The sequence below is a fragment of the Pogona vitticeps genome, chromosome 6 (assembly GCF_051106095.1).
Source record: "Pogona vitticeps strain Pit_001003342236 chromosome 6, PviZW2.1, whole genome shotgun sequence".
NCBI classification, from domain to species: Eukaryota; Metazoa; Chordata; class Lepidosauria; order Squamata; family Agamidae; genus Pogona; species Pogona vitticeps.
Genome location: NC_135788.1, coordinates 105,668,281 through 105,685,568, shown reverse-complemented (window position 1 = coordinate 105,685,568; position 17,288 = coordinate 105,668,281). Strand labels below are relative to the sequence as shown.

Sequence of the window (17,288 nt, the reverse complement as noted above, 5' to 3'; positions counted from 1 at the left end):
GATGATCAGAACTGCAGTCAGCTCCAGGTCTTGTTTTTGCTGACTGTATAGAGCTTCTCCATCTTTGGCTGCAGAGAATATAATCAATCTGATTTCGATATTGCCCATCTGGTGATTTCCATGTATAGAGTCGCCTCTTGTGTTGTTGGAAAAGAGTGTTTGTGATGACCAGCTTATTCTCTTGACAAAACTCTATTAGCCTTTGTCCTGCTTCATTCTGAACTCCAAGGCCAAACTTCCCTGTTGTTCCTTTTATCTCTTGGCTCCCTACTTTAGCATTCCAGTCCCCTAGAATGAGAATGTTGATGTGTCAGTTCTAGAAGGTGTTGTAAATCTTCATAGAATTGTTCAATTTCAGTTTCCTCAGCAATGCTGGTTGGTGCATAAACTTGGATTATTGTGATGTTGAATGGTCTGCCTTGGATTCGTATTGACATCATTCTATCATTTTTGAGATTGTATCCCATTACAGCTTTTCCCACTCTTTTGTTGACTATGAGGGCTACTCCATTCCTTCTACGGGATTCTTGCCCACAATAGTAGATATGATAATCATCTGAGCTGAATTCGCCCATTCCTGTCCATTTTAGTTCACTGATGCCCAGGATGTCGATGTTTATTCTTGCCATCTCCTGTTTGACCACCTCCAGCTTCCCAACGTTCATAGATCTTACATTCCAGGTTCCTATGCAGTATTCTTCTTTGCAGCATTGGATTTTCCTTTCACTTCCAGGCACGTCCACAGCTGAGCGTCCTTTCGGCTTTGGCCCAACCACTTCATTAGCTCTGGAGCTACTTGTACTTGTCCTCCACTCTTCCTCAGTAGCATGTTGGACGCCTTCCGACCTGAGGGGCCCATCTTCCAGCGTCATATCTTTTAGCCTTTTGTTTCTGATCATGGGGCGTTCTTGGCAAAGATACTGGAGTGGCTTGCCATTTCCTACTCCAGGTGGATTGCGTTTAGTCGGAACTCTCCACTATGTCCTGTCCGTCTTGGGTGTCCCTGCACGGCATAGCCCATAGCTTCTCTGAGTTACTCAAGCCCCTTCGCCACGACAAGGCAGCAATCCATGAAGGAGAAAACTTAGTTTAGCTTTATTTATATTGTGTCTCGTTGTACTTCTCCCTCATGACAGGAAGTTCAAAGCATGTGTATTATGCACAACAGGATGGGCAACATATGTTCTATGAGTTACATGAGAAAAACCCTAGTTATTTCTTGTATTGCAAAATAAGACTTATTTCTGCTTCTGAAGACCTCTAGGAGCAATGGTTTTGCCTGGGGTTTCTCCCAAGGTCACCATCCCCTTGCTCCGAAACCCTAAACTAAAACTACAAGTGTCTGTGTGGGTACTTCTACTTTTTAAAAGGGGCATTTTCAGCCATCTCCAGACCTAGGGTAGTTTGACATAGAGTCTGGGGACAAGACTGTCATTTCCATCCCAGAGATTGTCTGCCTCAATATATGTCTATATATGACTCAGAAGCAGCACAATATTGATGGATCTCCCCTTCCAAGAGAATTTAGGCTGTCTACTAGCCTATTGAGTTTCAGATGGTCAGCTAAAACTGTAGTATTCCAAAGGGACAGGAGTTTCCAGCAGGTCTTTTGGACAAAGTTTTGATATGGGTTTTTAAAAAAATGTATTAAATCTTCTCTTTAAATTTTTTTTTGAATGTTGAATCTTGTAAAGATTGTAAATCACCATGGGGGCCCTGAGTACACAGAAGCAATAAATAAATGCTTTAAATAAAGAAAGAATAAATTATGGGCAGAATCTTATTGATTATGTATTCTGTTCTGACCTAAGTGCAGTAGCATAAATGGCAGTGGCAAATGCAGGGGTTAATGAGTTCTTGCTGATGCCCCTTGTTGTGCGCCAACTCATGTTAAGAAGCATTGAAGGATACAAGTGTTGAATCATTAATTAGTGACAATAACCCACTTTAGCTTTTGCTATTGTTCTTACACTGGTGTGTAAGGACTCTAGCCAATATATCAGTATCCTGGAAGAATAAGTCTGGCCAATGAAGACAATTAAATTCTTTTAATTGTATCCATGATTAAGACATGTTCTTTTAATTTTATCCTTTTGGCCTGGCTGCATGACTCAAAAGATAAATGGGGTACCTATAACTAGCTAGGCACCATTCACAGTTAGAGACCTGCCTTTTGCTTGCAGACATAGAAAAGAGGTTTGAAATCAGTGTTGCATTTGGCTGATGATATTAGTGCCATCTCTGGATTCTAGTATGAACAGTTTCTTCCACAAACTTGTATGTATATATGATCTGCATAGATGACTATTTAAAAGCTTACTGATTTATTCATTGTATGCATTTATTATCTTGCACTTCAGCTCAGAAGTTTGAACTGGTAAACATTCATGTGCATCCTTACTACAGGTTTACAACCTAGAAGTCATAAAACAGAACTGAAAAGGGTGGAAGGGAATGAAAGGGGGAATGAGACAAGTAAACCTGGGCAGCAGCTTTTAAAATTACCATTTTTGTAATGACAAGTGGGATGGAAACATTTCAGGTAACCTGATGAAGTAGAACAACCGAAAAGGAGAGAAAAGACACCATAGAACCGAGTCTAGTATTTCAGCCATAGTGGATTTGGTGGGAGAACCTTAGATAAGCTTCCCTTTCTTTATTAATGAGAAACTTGGATTCATTTCCAAGGTTATTCTGCTCTTGCTGTCAGAAGACAGTAAGGGTGAGAAAGGTGAAAAGCAGCCTAAAGGTGTCAAGAAGTGCTATTGAAAGAAAACCTTAAATATGGGGGTAAAAGATGTGTATATGTAGGCAAATCTGCAAGCAAATTGCTCATTCCCAGTTCCACTGATGGAACTGCAGAAGTATACCATTGGTTCCTGTCCCTGATTTCTTCAGACATGTCTCCTTACTAGTTGTTCCCTGTGATTTAGCTGAGGTTTCAGCACAATAATATAACATTTTGGGAAGAAGATACAACCCAGCAATCCAGCACTCGAGGTTAGGATAGAGAAGATCTCCACAGCTACCATATATTTTCCTTTTGTGCTCAAGTAGGTTGGGACAAAGGATAACCAAACACTACAGAACATCAGCATACTGAAAGTGATGAATCTGGCCTCATTGAAACTGTCTGGTAGCTTCCTGGCTAGGAAAGCTACAATAAAGCTGGCAGTGGCTAGGAAACCCATGTAGCAAAGGACACAGTAAAACATGGCCACAGACCCTTCATTACATATCAAGATAATTTCTTCAGTCACTGAGTACAGGTCAACATCTGGATATGGAGGTCTGGTTGTCAGCCAGACGGTACAGATTCCTGCTTGGATAACAGAGCAGGAAAGAACAATTGAAATGGCCAACTCCTTTCCCACCCACTTTTTCATCCTGGATCCTGGTTTGGTGGCCATGAAAGCCAAAATGACAGTGATGGTCTTTGCCAGTATACAAGAGACTGCAATAGAAAAAATTATGGCGAAGGCAGGTTGCTGCAGGCGGCACATCCCTTTGTGCGGACGGCCAACGAAGAGCAAGGCACAAAGAAAGCAGCACAGGAGGGAGACGAGGAGAATGTAGGTGAGGTCCCGGTTGTTGGCTTTGACAATGGGAGTGTTGTGGTGTTTTATAAATATTGCCAGCACTAGGGCTGTGATCAAGGAAAGGAAGATAACAAAACAGGTTAAAGTGATCCCCAAAGGTTCATCGTAAGACAGAAAGCTTGCATCTTTAGGAACGCATAAATTCCGTTTCTTGTTTGGGTATTTTCTCTCTGGACATGCATGACAGTCATTCATGTCTGAAAAAGAAAATACATGCTTTTGATTTCAAAATACAATCCCAGCAGTCTGACCAGAATTTTATTATGGTGATTTTTAAGTGGGTCAGGATCTATATTCCCAATGTGTTATTAGTGGATTGAGTGATGGACTAGAACTCTGGAGAACAGGGTTTCAGCCATGGAAACTGACTTGGTGAATGGAACTGGTAAAACCACTCCTTAAATATCTCACATACCTTGAAAACCCTATTAGGGTTGCTATAAGATGGTTCTGACTTGACAGCATAAAATACATTCACGCAAAGGGTCTGTACATTATTCATATGTAAATTGATCTGTCATCTTTGTTGTTTAACTTCCAGTTGGAAATTCAAGGAAAGTCACAAGAATTTTAAATCTTTGTAATTTTGCTGATTGCTTCTTTGAAGTCCTGCTTTGTTTTTAGCATTTCTGTTTATTAGCTTAGCTCCTTGCTTTGTTTTGCACTTCATGTGTTGTGCCTTGAATCCTAGACTCTTAGATAAATAATTTAGCTTTAGTAGACTGATGCCGTCTGTCTCCATATAAGCAATGCTTATATGAATGAGCAAACTCCAAAGTATCCTGTATTTACTCAGCACAAAATAACAATTGTTATTTAGACTTTTATCAGTTATATGTCTATATTTTCTTACCTATCTGCATGGAAATCTTTCCCTCTGGACATGCGATGCAGTCATAACAGCAAAATGGCTCCCCTTCTTTCACTTTCTTGATAAAACCTGGATGGCAGCTCTCAGTACACAGAGAAACAGGTTGCACCTAAACCAGAAATGGAAGAGGAAGAGAATAATGTTGAAAACAATGGTTCTCCAGCTTGTGAGACTATGATGCTGAGTTGTGTTATAAGGCAAATAAATCTAAGGTCACATGCTGTTGCTGCATTCTGTCAAGAATGTCTATATTGAGAATCATTACATTATAGCAATATAGAAATTTACCAGGTTTTTAAAATCTATGCTTTGTGCAAGCATTTTAAAAAAACATACTATGAAATCACATCAGTCACATTGAGCTTTATGTTCTCTTAAATCAGTTAGAGCTGAACTATTCATTTTGTGCCATTGAGACACTGTGCACCTAATATTTTATATAGCTTTGAGTTGAGAAGAATGGGTTTTACAGAATTTAAAATATTTAAAGGCATAAGTATTCCATGAATTCCTTGGGAATGACCCTGAAAACAGGATCAGTATTGAGATATATTACTTCAACAGCCATCCTCCAAAGCACAGAGATGGGACAGCCCTGGTGAAAAGTGTTCCACCAGTCACTTTAATTAGAGTTTAATTAATCACAAAATTGCACTCTCTTTTGACCCTTACCTATATCCCAGACTTTGTGGAAGAGTTTTATGCAGAGAAACTGGGGAAAAACACATCTATTTTTTGACAGAATGCTTTTTTGTTTTTCTATCCCTCCTTCTCCCTCCAAATAACTAAGAATTTATTTATTTATTAAAGTTATACCCCGCCCATCTAGACTGAAGTCTACTCTGGGCGGCTAACAATAGTAGATAAAAGTAAAAACAATATAATAAAACAAAAACAACAGTAATAATATAGTTCAAGATGGGAAAAATAATCAGGCGATGACAGGAGGAAAAGCCTGCCTAAAGAGCCAGGTCTTAAATTTGCTCTTAAAAACACCCAGCGAGGAAGCCAGACAGATATCTGGGGGCAGACTGTTCCAGAGGCGAGGGGCCACTGCCAAGAAGGCCCAGCTTCTTGTTCTTCCTCTCTGAGCCTCCCTCAGCATTAGGCCCCTCAGCTGCCCTTCTTGGCTAGTACAAGTTATTCGGGTAGATCTAGGTGGGGAAAGGTGTTCCACTAGAGGTCTTCAGGATTGTTAACAGTGTGATGGGAAGGATTTTGAAAGAGTCCTCTTTCAATTCAGACATTTTCTGAAAACATTGGAAGGAGTCTGATTTGGTTCTGGATTTCAAATTGGTCCGAATGAAGTAGAATATATTTGACACAATAGGTGGTATAATTCTATAGCTGATTATCAGAGAATGAACTGACAATTCAGACACTGAGGGACAGGCTTCTGACACTTTGTTTCATCAATTTATACATTATGCTACTTCCTTTTAAAAACTACTTTATACTTTAAAAATGTAAATGTACCACGCAACCAAGAGCCAATGAATATTTAGAATATTCTACTTATATATGTAGTATTTCATTCAACATTTCATTCTATTTCCATATGTCTGATGATGTAGACATGCCCACAAAAGCTCACATTAAAATATAATAGTTAACCTCCACGGTGCCACATGTTGTTGTCTTTTTTAAATTTTGTTTTGTTTCTTTGGATTTTGCCTCATATGCTTGCACAAACTAACACAGCTACCTATTCCAAAACTACTTTATACAAGTGCAGCACTGCATAGTAATATAAACTGTCATTATTATTATTACCGACAGTCAGAGTCACTGAAAAGTAAGGCTGCAATCCTTGACACTCCTACTAGAGATATGGGGGAAAATGCGCATGTGACTTTTGGAGAATTAGCAGGAAGGAAGTGATGACGAAGAATAACAATCTATAGATCAATAAGTAGCATCTTAGAAAACCAGGAAGGGACAAAATCTGGATCAATCCTATTATTTAAGTTTATTCACCTCCCCATTGGATCAATTTACGTAGACATTATGGGTGCTGAACTTCAAACATTTCCAGAATGTTGACTACTGGAACCCACCTGATTAAACCAATTATTCCATGTGATGATATCTTTATGGATGGTAAATGCCTGGTCTGGAGAAGCCTGCGGATCCACACTTCCAACTATGATACGATGGTAGGAATTATTTGTGGAAATTATCCAGTTGGTGACATCAAATCCAGCTACTAATCTCTGGTTACTATCAAAGTCAACTCTGTCCCCGGCAGAGTTGTTAAATGAGACCTGTTTCAGAAATTGATGGAGCTGATAGAAAAAGGAAATTGAATAATTTAGAAATGTCTGTCACTGGGTTTTTGAGATTAAAAGCTGCAGAGGCCTACATTTTGATTGAGATGTGCAGAGTTCATGTGATACTTTTATGGGCCACAAACGGAAATCAGATTTGCTCAGTGTGTTTAGATATGTGTATAAACTTGCACTCAGTCTGAGAGTTCACACATATGAGAGGTTTTGCAAGAAGACAACACTATTTTCAGGTAGGTAGATTTCAGCAAATACACCAACACATAAATATTCTCCGGGGGAACTTTTACTGAACACAAGAGAATCAAAGTATGTGAATTGGTACCGAGGACAGATCAGAAGGAAACAAAAGGTGAACTGCAGGGATATTCATTGATTCATATGTTGCATGTCCCCTCCTATTTTGACTTGCTATGCACCTATGAAGATTTCAATAACGCCATTTACTGGTTTCACTGGTCATAAAGAATGGAAAGCCTTTATAATCAGTTTTCCTTTAATGAGACAGATCAGAAGCAAAAACAGCAAAAAGATAGAGAGAAGCAATACATGCCACACCACCCACAGAAAGAGAGAGAGAGAGAGAGAGAGAGAGAGAGAGAGAGAGAGAGAGAGAGAGAGAGAGAGAGAGAGAATATGGAAAAGATGCCTTTATTATGGGAAGGATTTATTTATTTAAAATTTTTAAAAATATTTTTCTCCCTCCTTTCTCCTTAAAAAGGACCCAAGGCGGCTTGTAGATTACTCTGGTGTTTCCATGAAAATCAAATATGAGTTCAACATAGACATTTTTAGCAACTTTGGAAAAAAATAAAAGCTCTGAGTGGATAATTTTATAATCAAAGGTGTTCAGTTGGATTTCATACTACCATTACTAATAATTTTTGAACTTCAGAGCTGGAAGGGGCCCTATAGATCATCAAGTCCAGCCTTTGTCAAGGAGGAACAGTAGGGGACCTGCTGGTTAACTGTGTTGCTTTTATTGTGTATTTAAAAGACACTTGTAATCCATATATTTAGATATTAGTATTATTAGATGTCTGTCATTTGATCTTTTAGATTCCTGATTTTGCACATATGTCACTTATAATCCTGGATTTTTGATTGTCGATGTTGGCACTCTGTTGTTTCAACAGTGTTTTATGCACATCGATAGTCATCTTGGGCTGACAGGAGGAGAGGTGAGGCATATGCTACCACCCCTAATAGGGTTTTCAGGACATGTGAGATATTTGAGTAGTGGTTTTACAATTGTTGACCCCTAGGGACTTTCCCTTGGCCAAACCAGGGTTTTGAACCCCAGTCTCCTGAGATCCAGCCCTCCTACTCTATCCAGCATTTCTCATGGGTTCTCAAGACATAAATTGAATAAGTAATAGCACTGAAAATAATAACAGTATCTTTGCTCCTGGCTGCCTCACCCCCTCTCAACATCAACCACCTGGCCTAGGGGGAGAGAGAGCTTACAGGCCGGAGCTGCCCCTGGGACCGCACCAGACCATCGTGCCTACACCCAGAAGGAGCCAAAGATCATCTGCCGGCCATAGCTCACTGTGTGAGAGGCAGTGAGTCTGTGGTTGGGCCCCTACTGGATCTCCCTCTGTGGTTACAGGCCTTGCGGCCTGCTGCTCCTGGCTGCCTCACCCCCTCTCAACATCAACCACCTGGCCTAGGGGGAGAGAGAGCTTACAGGCCGGAGCTGCCCCTGGGACCGCACTAGACCATCGTGCCTACACCCAGAAGGAGCCAAAGATCATCTGCCGGCCATAGCTCACTGTGTGAGAGGCAGTGAGTCTGTGGTTGGGCCCCTACTGGATCTCCCTCTGTGGTTACAGGCCTTGCGGCCTGCTGCTCCTGGCTGCCTCACCCCCTCTCAACATCAACCACCTGGCCTAGGGGGAGAGAGAGCTTACAGGCCGGAGCTGCCCCTGGGACCGCACCAGACCATCGTGCCTACACCCAGAAGGAGCCAAAGATCATCTGCCGGCCATAGCTCACTGTGTGAGAGGCAGTGAGTCTGTGGTTGGGCCCCTACTGGATCTCCCTCTGTGGTTACAGGCCTTGCGGCCTGCTGCTCCTGGCTGCCTCACCCCCTCTCAACATCAACCACCTGGCCTAGGGGGAGAGAGAGCTTACAGGCCGGAGCTGCCCCTGGGACCGCACCAGACCATCGTGCCTACACCCAGAAGGAGCCAAAGACCATCTGCCGGCCATTAAGAGCCTCATGGCGCAGTGGTTAAAACGCTGTACTGCAGCTAAAACTGTGCTCACGACCTGGGGTTCAAATCCCAGGTAGCCGGCTCAAGGTTGACTCAGCCTTCCATCCTTCCGAGGTCGGTAAAATGAGTACCCAGCTTGCTGGGGGGGGCAATGTGTAGCCTTTATAATTAAAATTGTAAACCGCCCGGAGAGTGCTTGTAGCGCTATGGGGCGGTATATAAATCCAATAAATAAATAAATAAATAAATAAATAAATATTGTAACAACACCCACATTTTATTGCCACATTAGTGCATTACTCCTGTCACCCTACCTACCTTTTGAGGCTGAAGCTTTTGCTTTTTGTTATCCCTTCCTGCTCTGTGTGTAAATTCAGAGAGGTCCATGGCATGCAAAGCATGAGCCACAGCATAAACAGCAATGTAGATGCTGTAGCTGTGGCTGGTCATGCTCATTTCAAAGACAGACCCAGGAAGGCTTTCTAGTGTTTCCATCCCTGTGCAAATATTCTCCTCTACCTTGTCTCCGACTCTGTTTAGGAAAGTGCAGCCAAAGGCCTGTTGCCAGAAGTCCTTGAGAAAACCATCTCCTTTCGTGCTGAAGGGATTTATGAGTTCAACAAATGTCTTGAATTCTGGTAGATCACTAGAATGAAGAGTGAAGGCCAAAGCACCATGGATGATCTCTGTATCCCAGGTGCCTTGGAAAGCCAATGAAGACAGGTCCATTTGGGCTGTTGTTATCCACACTTTACCTCTCAGTTTCTTGATCTCATGTTCTCTGTCTGCTGTTAAGGTCAGGAACTGCAAGTGCGCCATAGAATAAGACTCTCCATAGATCACTACTACATTGGCTTTGCTAACCACAATTTTATTTTTTATCATTCTTTCCTGGTGTAGCAACTCAAAAACATCAGAGCCAAAATTATATATGGGCAATCGCGCTATATAGGCAGAGCACACACCATGCTTCGAAAACTGTGGAATTACATTGTGTACAAATCTTTCTCCATTGCCATTGTCCATAACAAGGAAGCCAGTCCAGGTCCATTTAAAATACAGAAGCAAAGAGAGAATCCCTCTGTACTGAAGGTCTTCCTGAGGGGTCATCTGGTAGAAGGAAGGGCCTGGAGTTTTCTCATTCATCAAGGGTGGAAAACCATATATGAGCTAAAAAGAGACAGAAAGATAATGGGATAATTAATGAAGAATAACAACAATGACATTTGCATCGCGAGACCATGTAAAGAAGTGAAATGCAAGAAACATATTTAGTTTGGGTTATGTTTATTTAAGCAAAACTGCAAAAGGATGCTGTGTAAGAATCTGCTATTTAAGCCAGGCTATCCACCTGTGTATAATTTTGTAGAAAAAGACATTAGGCAATTATGATGTAAAAAAGATAGTTGTGAATTACCTGTGGAATTTTAAAGACCTCCAAGATAGATGCGACATACATGGAAATATGGGATCCAAGGCTCCCAATAACGGCTATGAGTTTATTTTGACTGTCACAGGAATAGTTGGGGACGAGCATCTTCTGTCCTGATAAAAGCTGTATTGTGGCTTGGAAGGTCTTTATTGCATTTTCGTAGCTGTCATAGATGGAGAAGCCCAGGGTGCGATTGGGTAAGATTTGTGGGTTTTCATTGATTTCCTTTACAGCAAATGCCAAGGCTAGAATGTGCTGATAGTTCTTAGGTAGTATACTAAAATGAGAATTTAATCATTGCTGGAATTACCTGTTACAACATTATTATTTTTACTAGTGCTATTACTACTGTTATTGGTAGTATTATTATTCTTTACAGTAGGCTTCCTAAAGCATTCTTGCAACTAAAGCTGTTCATTGTTGTAGGTTTTGAAGATGCTGCCATATTAGTCTGTGCAAACATATTAGACAAAAAAAATTAAAACAGGGACAAAGAGAGAGACACAGGGACAGGGGGAGTGAGAGAGAGAATGAGGGACAAATATATTGTAGCACCTTGAAATGCTGATATTATATTAAGTGCTGATATACTACCTGATATATTTTAATGTGAGCATTTGTGGATGCAGTCCCCATCCTCAGATATTAGAGTGAGGCTATATGACTGTCATATGTATGCATAGCCACACAATAAAGTAGGCATGCAGATAATGGACAAAGTAACAATGGTTCATTAGTAAAAGAACAGGACTGCCAGGCTGTGAATAATTCCAGTTACCAGTCAATGAGGCAGCAACGTAACAATAGCGTAGTTGACACAAGTGGCAAACTACTGGAAACCATGAAGGATTTTACAATTGACAACGAGTTGGAAAATGCTGATTAATATTTAATCCTTTAGAGTGGGGTCTTCAGCATCCATATATACCACTTCTCACCTGTTTCTCTTTCAAGCCAAGTATTTGTTTTCTAAAACAATCTCAGGTCACTCAGAAATGCACAGGTACTTTGAAATGTTCTGAATCATGTTTTTTTGTGTTGCCATTTTTGATATCAGATTTATGTTCACTACTTATTTTGTGGACAATTTGTCTTCTTTGTGCAGGACACTGGTGGCAAAGGATATGATCTGTGCTGTACTTCACGCTTCCAAATTGTCAATGGATGTTGCCCAAAGCAACAAAAGATGAAATACTGTGGCAGTGGTTCCAAACCTTGGACTAAAACTCCCAGAAGCCGTCACCACTAGCTTTTCTGGCCAGGATTTCTGGGAGTTGTATTCTAAAAACATTTGGGGATCCAAGATTGGGGACCACCGTATAGAACAAAGCCATATTTGGAGGTAGAATATTTTCTTTTTTTAAAGCTTCTCTAAATCCTACCCCAGTATCTCCATGAATTTGGGCAGGAGACTGGGAATAGCCTCTGCCTCAGAATTTGGAAAATTGCTTCTAGCATTAGTGATATGAAGTAGCAGGTCTGTGAACTGCTAATTCTGGCTGAGCTATTCACAGATATACAGTGGACCCTCTACTTACAGAATTAATCCGTATTGGAACTGTGGCTGCAAGTCGAAAAGTCTGTACGTCGAATCTCCATTGACCTACAATGCATTGAAAACCAATTAATCCCATAACTGGCAGTTTTTATTCTATTTTTGTTCTATTTTGGTTTTTTTCTGGTCTATAAGTCGATTCTCCAGCTGCAAGTCGAATCTAAATTTTGCGGCCAGATAAGTCTGTAACTCGAAAAGTCTATAAGTCGAGCCGTCTGTAAGTCGAGGGTCCACTGTATATATAAGACAGGGAATCTACCTTCTGGCTGAACATCCTGTTCAGTGGTATCTATTACCACAAAAGGGAGGAGAAATTACTCACATAAGCAACAAGGAGTTGCAAAACCTAGACCAAAGCACAGAGAAGGAACTGTTGAAGACCCACCAGATGGGTCTCCTAAGGTGGTGGGGCTGCAAGAACATCTCTCCAGCAGAACTCATGTCCTGCTTGGGGGAAGATGATCCTTTAGATAGCTAGGACCAAGGCTATATAGGGCTTTAGAGGTTTTGAACGATGCCTGGAAATAGACCAGTGAAACTGTTGCAGGAAAAGTGTTATATATTTGATATTACTGGCCCTTGTCAGAAGTCTGCCTGCACCATTTAAAAACTGAGGTTTCTTCGAAGCCCCATTTCCCACATTCAGTAAGCCATGATTCCAGACTGTGCCATCAGCCAACTGACAAGAATTCAAGAATTCCAGTGTCTGAGAGGGAATATATGTATGGCAAACAGGACAGAAAATGATTCACACAGACAGGAAGATAGACAGACAGACCGACAGACAGACACACACAGAGAGACAGACAGAGTATATGTGCAAAAAGATTGAGAGAGAGAGAGAGAGAGAGAGAGAGAGAGACTAAAGGTTGATAATTATTCTGAAAAGCAGCAAAAACTCAAAAGATTGTACATAGCTTACATAGGTTTTATTTAATAATGAGAGAATGGAACTTCTTTACTTTGATATTCTATTCATTCTATTTCCCAAAGTAAAAAGCTGCTTTTCAGAGACTGCAGCATTAACTAGTTGTTTTAGTGGCAAAATATAGGATTAACTCAACATAGAAAAATGTGCTTACATAAGGTCTTCAAGTGATGGTGGTGGTGGTTTGTTCTGGAATGATATTGAACTGGAGATGAAGGTACCATGAGAAACAATGCCGCCAAGGGTGAGGTCTCCTCGGAGATGGTAGAGGTGAGGTGGAAGATGTGGATGACAGACTCTACATCTGATTAGACTGATCTTGCATACAGTTTGAGGAAAGAGCACCAGCAGACTGATCTGTAAAATTGTCATTATATGTATATAATCCTATCTGTTCCCTTTAAATACATGTTCAACTCAACTATTGCATTCTATTTTATTCAATGACAACCATCCATGTCCCAGTGGTTATAGCATCTGATAGGAATGAAAGTTGCTCCAGTAAGGTTTGAACCCAAGAGTGTCCAAAACTGGTACATTAGTGCATCCTTCCTGCTTTCTAATTCCTCTCTCCCCCTTACAAATAATACTGGGTGAATTTAAGGTCTTGTCAGAATAATTGCTATGAGCTTAAATTGGAAACACAGGAGATTTGAGAAGAGGCAGAATTAATTATAGTCCTTTTGATTATTGAACAGAAAAAGTAGAAGCTAACTCAAAGTAGGGAATCCTCTATGGAATTGTTCGAGAAAAATTGTTTTTCATACCCCCACCAAAGTTTCCTTTGCCCGCCCAGCCCGGAGACAGACACAGGTATATGGGATAACTAGGTCCACAACTATATTAACTTATTTATAACCCCAAACTTTCCTTTTCCACAAGGGGGCCTACTGTAGTGCAAAAGGCTTGGTCTATAATCAGATTCAGTCTTGACTTTCTGGTCCAGACTGCCCATCAAGCACCTATATGAAAGCGTGCTGTCTTACCGTACAGCACGCTTCCGTGTATCACATAGCTGCAGTACCCCAAGTTTGCGCCATCCGGGTCTCAAACCCTCTCTGCTCCACATCCCCTGGGGTCCCAGCTTCCCCTCCTCTCAACTAAAGCTTTGCTGCTGCCCATCCGAGACGAGGGGTGTTTAGCACTCTCTATGTGCTTTCTTAGGAAATGACTAACCCTTATCCTTCTGCACTACCTGCCACGGCACAGGGACTACTTAATATGTTCCATGCCCCCACCAAACTGAAACAATTCAGCTCTAAGACCCGCTTGTAGATCTTTTAAAAATATGTTCAGGCTTTGGACAGATGCACACCATCCTCTCTGTATAACTCAGGTCGAGAAACTCTAATAAGAAGATGTGCAACCACCAGGCATTGCCATACTGCTCTGGTCACTTCTCTGTTAACACCCTTTTGTGCCCGATCAATCTTTGTGGGATCATTTGCATCTCTCCACACCATACACAGAATAATATCCGGCCATAATATTCTTGGCAGCATGAATATAAATGCCCTGAGATACGCTATCACCTTTTTAAAATATAATTTTATTTTATTTTCAAAGCTATTGGGTCATAGGGAAGGAATACAGAAGGCAAAGGGCAGTGGAAGAGGTGGGAAGAGGGTTTTGAGTATAAGAAAACATCAAATATATAATCATTCAATCTTTTCATATCAAGTATGTAAACATCTAATCTATTCATGTTTCAGTAAAAGCTCATCTTTCTTCTTCTTCTTCTTCTTCTTCTTCTTCTTCTTCTTCTTCTTCTTCTTCTTCTTCTTCTTCTTCTTCTTCTTCTTCTTCTTCTTCTTCTTCTTCTTCTTCTTCTTCTTCTAACTATTTTTTCTATGTATTTACCCCTTTAGCTTTCAACTTCCACATATAGTACAGCTTAAATCTAAGTTATTCCCACAGCATCAGAACACCAAGGCCAATTGTGAGATATATCCCCTCTTTCACCCTCCTTTTGTCTTGAGAGTACACTCGACAGGCCTAAAATAGTATAGATTCTGCTCACCTCTCCCCTTTTCTCCATGTGCTTCTTTTGTTTCTATGACTCTGTTTTCTTCCATATTTTAAAAGGGGGAACAATATCATTCAAAGTTTGCTTTTCAACCTCAATTTTCCTAGCTGCTATCGCTACATCGCTTACTGGGTGACACTCCATCCCTTTTACATTATCTGATATTTCCATCAATACACGCGGTTCTGGCATTTCTTTTAGGTGTAGTTTAACCTCTGCTATTTTCTCTTCCTTAGAGTCTTTAATTAAGTCTTGCATCTGGTCAAGATAATAATTTACCTGCGTAAACTTTTCCAACACTGTCATTTGAAAAGAGGTTTTCCAATCTAGCCATTGATCTCTAATTTTCTCAGGGGGAGGTTCCATTTTTCCAATATATCTGATCTATATATACAAAATACTCTTCAGTTTCCACTATTTTATCCCTCACTTGAAATTCCCTCTCCCCTTTGACCAAATATACATAATGTGTAGATCAAACTCGAGTCTAATATTTCTAATATTTCACATTACAACTATTACAGTGTTAACAGTAAAATAGCAGGCACACTCAAGCAAGAAATGGAATCTAAAACATGAATCTCTTGTGTCTTTCTAGTCCAGTCCCTTTTCTCATCGCCGACCTCCAGACCGGTTGTTCCTTCTTTTCTCAAAGTTTATTTTTACCTTCACCCGGCAAGACTATATTATTAGAGTGTCATTTATCAAAATCCCCAGTTCAGTTCAAACCGCATGGCCCCCAGTTCACAGCTCACAGTCCGTTCTTCTCCCTTTTGCTTCCAAAGGCTTCCTTCTCCTCCCCCGAAAAGGGAGGGCCAACAATCAGAGTCTCAGCAAATATATTATCCACGGAAACCAGAGTCCCACACAGTCTAAAAATATATATCCAAAGAAGAAAAGGGTCCAAAGTGAACAGCTTACAACAGAATTTATTCTTTCAAAGCCTGTCCAGTGTTAATTCTTCAGGAGTTTTTTTTTCCTTTAATGGGGACACGAGCTATTTCTGCCGGGCTGTTCCTTTAAAAACAACTCGACCTTCAGCTTGAGTAAAAGCTGGCATGCTGAATATGCCGCTTCTTTTCTCATTTCGGACATAAATTTTCACACAATCACTTGCTCTTCATTTTAATGAGTTTTTTTTCATAGAACAAGGGCTTCCACTTACTTTGATGTATATTTTCGCCATGCTTCTTGTTTTCTTATTCCCGGCGAACGGAGCTGTCTTGGCTGGTTGCCAAAAATGGCGCCCGTCTTCGGTTTGTGTTTAGTGAATTTCCAGAAGAAAGAAATATCGAGTTGCTGCCCAATCTTCTAACTTCTGTGGCTCACCATCTGCTGCAGAAGGGTCTCTCCTGACCCTTCCTCGGTTTCCCCATTTCTAGGGGGTTCCCAGACCGAAGCGGTTCTAGCTTCTCCGGGAGCTATTCCTAAGAGCTGCTGGCTTCACCAAGACAACGCTCCTCCTTCGAGATCCGCTATCACCTGAAGGATCAGCAACTTGCCCAACCTTTGGGCCAAGTCATTGCCTCCCAAATGTATCACCAAAAGGTCAGGGGGCATATCCGCCATGCACTGGGTTGCCAGTTCCATGAACCCATCCCAGCGCATTCTCTCCTTCCCTTCCATTCCAAAGCGGCCACCTCTCCAAGGCCCAAATTGCGACCCCAACTGGTCCAACTGGCATGTCTGGCTGCCCAAAATATGTAACTGTGCCCACACAACAGAACTCAAACTCGTGCCAAGGGTTTCTCCGGATTTGCAATGACAAACAGAACAACAATGCAGCAGAACCTAAAACTGTGGCAATGGGCGAACATAAGCCTGGTATTTCTGCAAGAGCCATCTGCCCACCTTCTTAATATCTTCCACTGCAAAACCAAGGGCTGCTGCTGTAGATGCAGCACCTATTCTAAAAGAATGAGTCCCGAAGCACCAACCATGTATCCCAGCCTTGGGTTAGGCTTGGGATGTAACCTTCCGAATTAGTTCTTCATTAGCAGTGACTCATTCTGGTGGCACAAAAGCTCCCGTGTAGCTTTTACAGGAGAGATGTCCATCTCAGAACACTGCCCTAGAAGCAGCACCTGTCCTTTACCCAACTGGTCAGTTTTGGATCTTTGCAAGTGTATAGCAACTTGATGCTCTGACAGTACCACATCCTTCCTCTGCAAAGAGGATGGAGACGTGTCATTTTTGGATGCAGCCACGAGCTCACTTATCTGCAGTGTGCCAAAAAATGCTATAAGTAATGCAGCTCTAATAAGATGAACTTCAAATTGGTCCCTACACATTACCTCCCAAGTCCTCCCTAACTTGACCAGAATAGCCAGTGATATCAGTGTACAATCATCACTGAGCACAACTCACTCCCTA

The 17,288-nt window shown here is 41.2% G+C and overlaps 1 protein-coding gene across 1 annotated transcript; it reads right to left on the bottom strand.

The window, feature by feature from the left end:
* Positions 1-1,169: 1,169 nt before the first annotated feature.
* LOC140708267 (vomeronasal type-2 receptor 26-like) lies at positions 1,170-8,051 on the bottom strand. The gene has a single exon (XM_078378143.1). The coding sequence runs from the start codon at positions 3,792-3,794 to the stop codon at positions 2,895-2,897; it is 900 nt and encodes a 299-aa protein (XP_078234269.1). The 5' UTR covers positions 3,795-8,051; the 3' UTR covers positions 1,170-2,894.
* Positions 8,052-17,288: the final 9,237 nt, after the last annotated feature.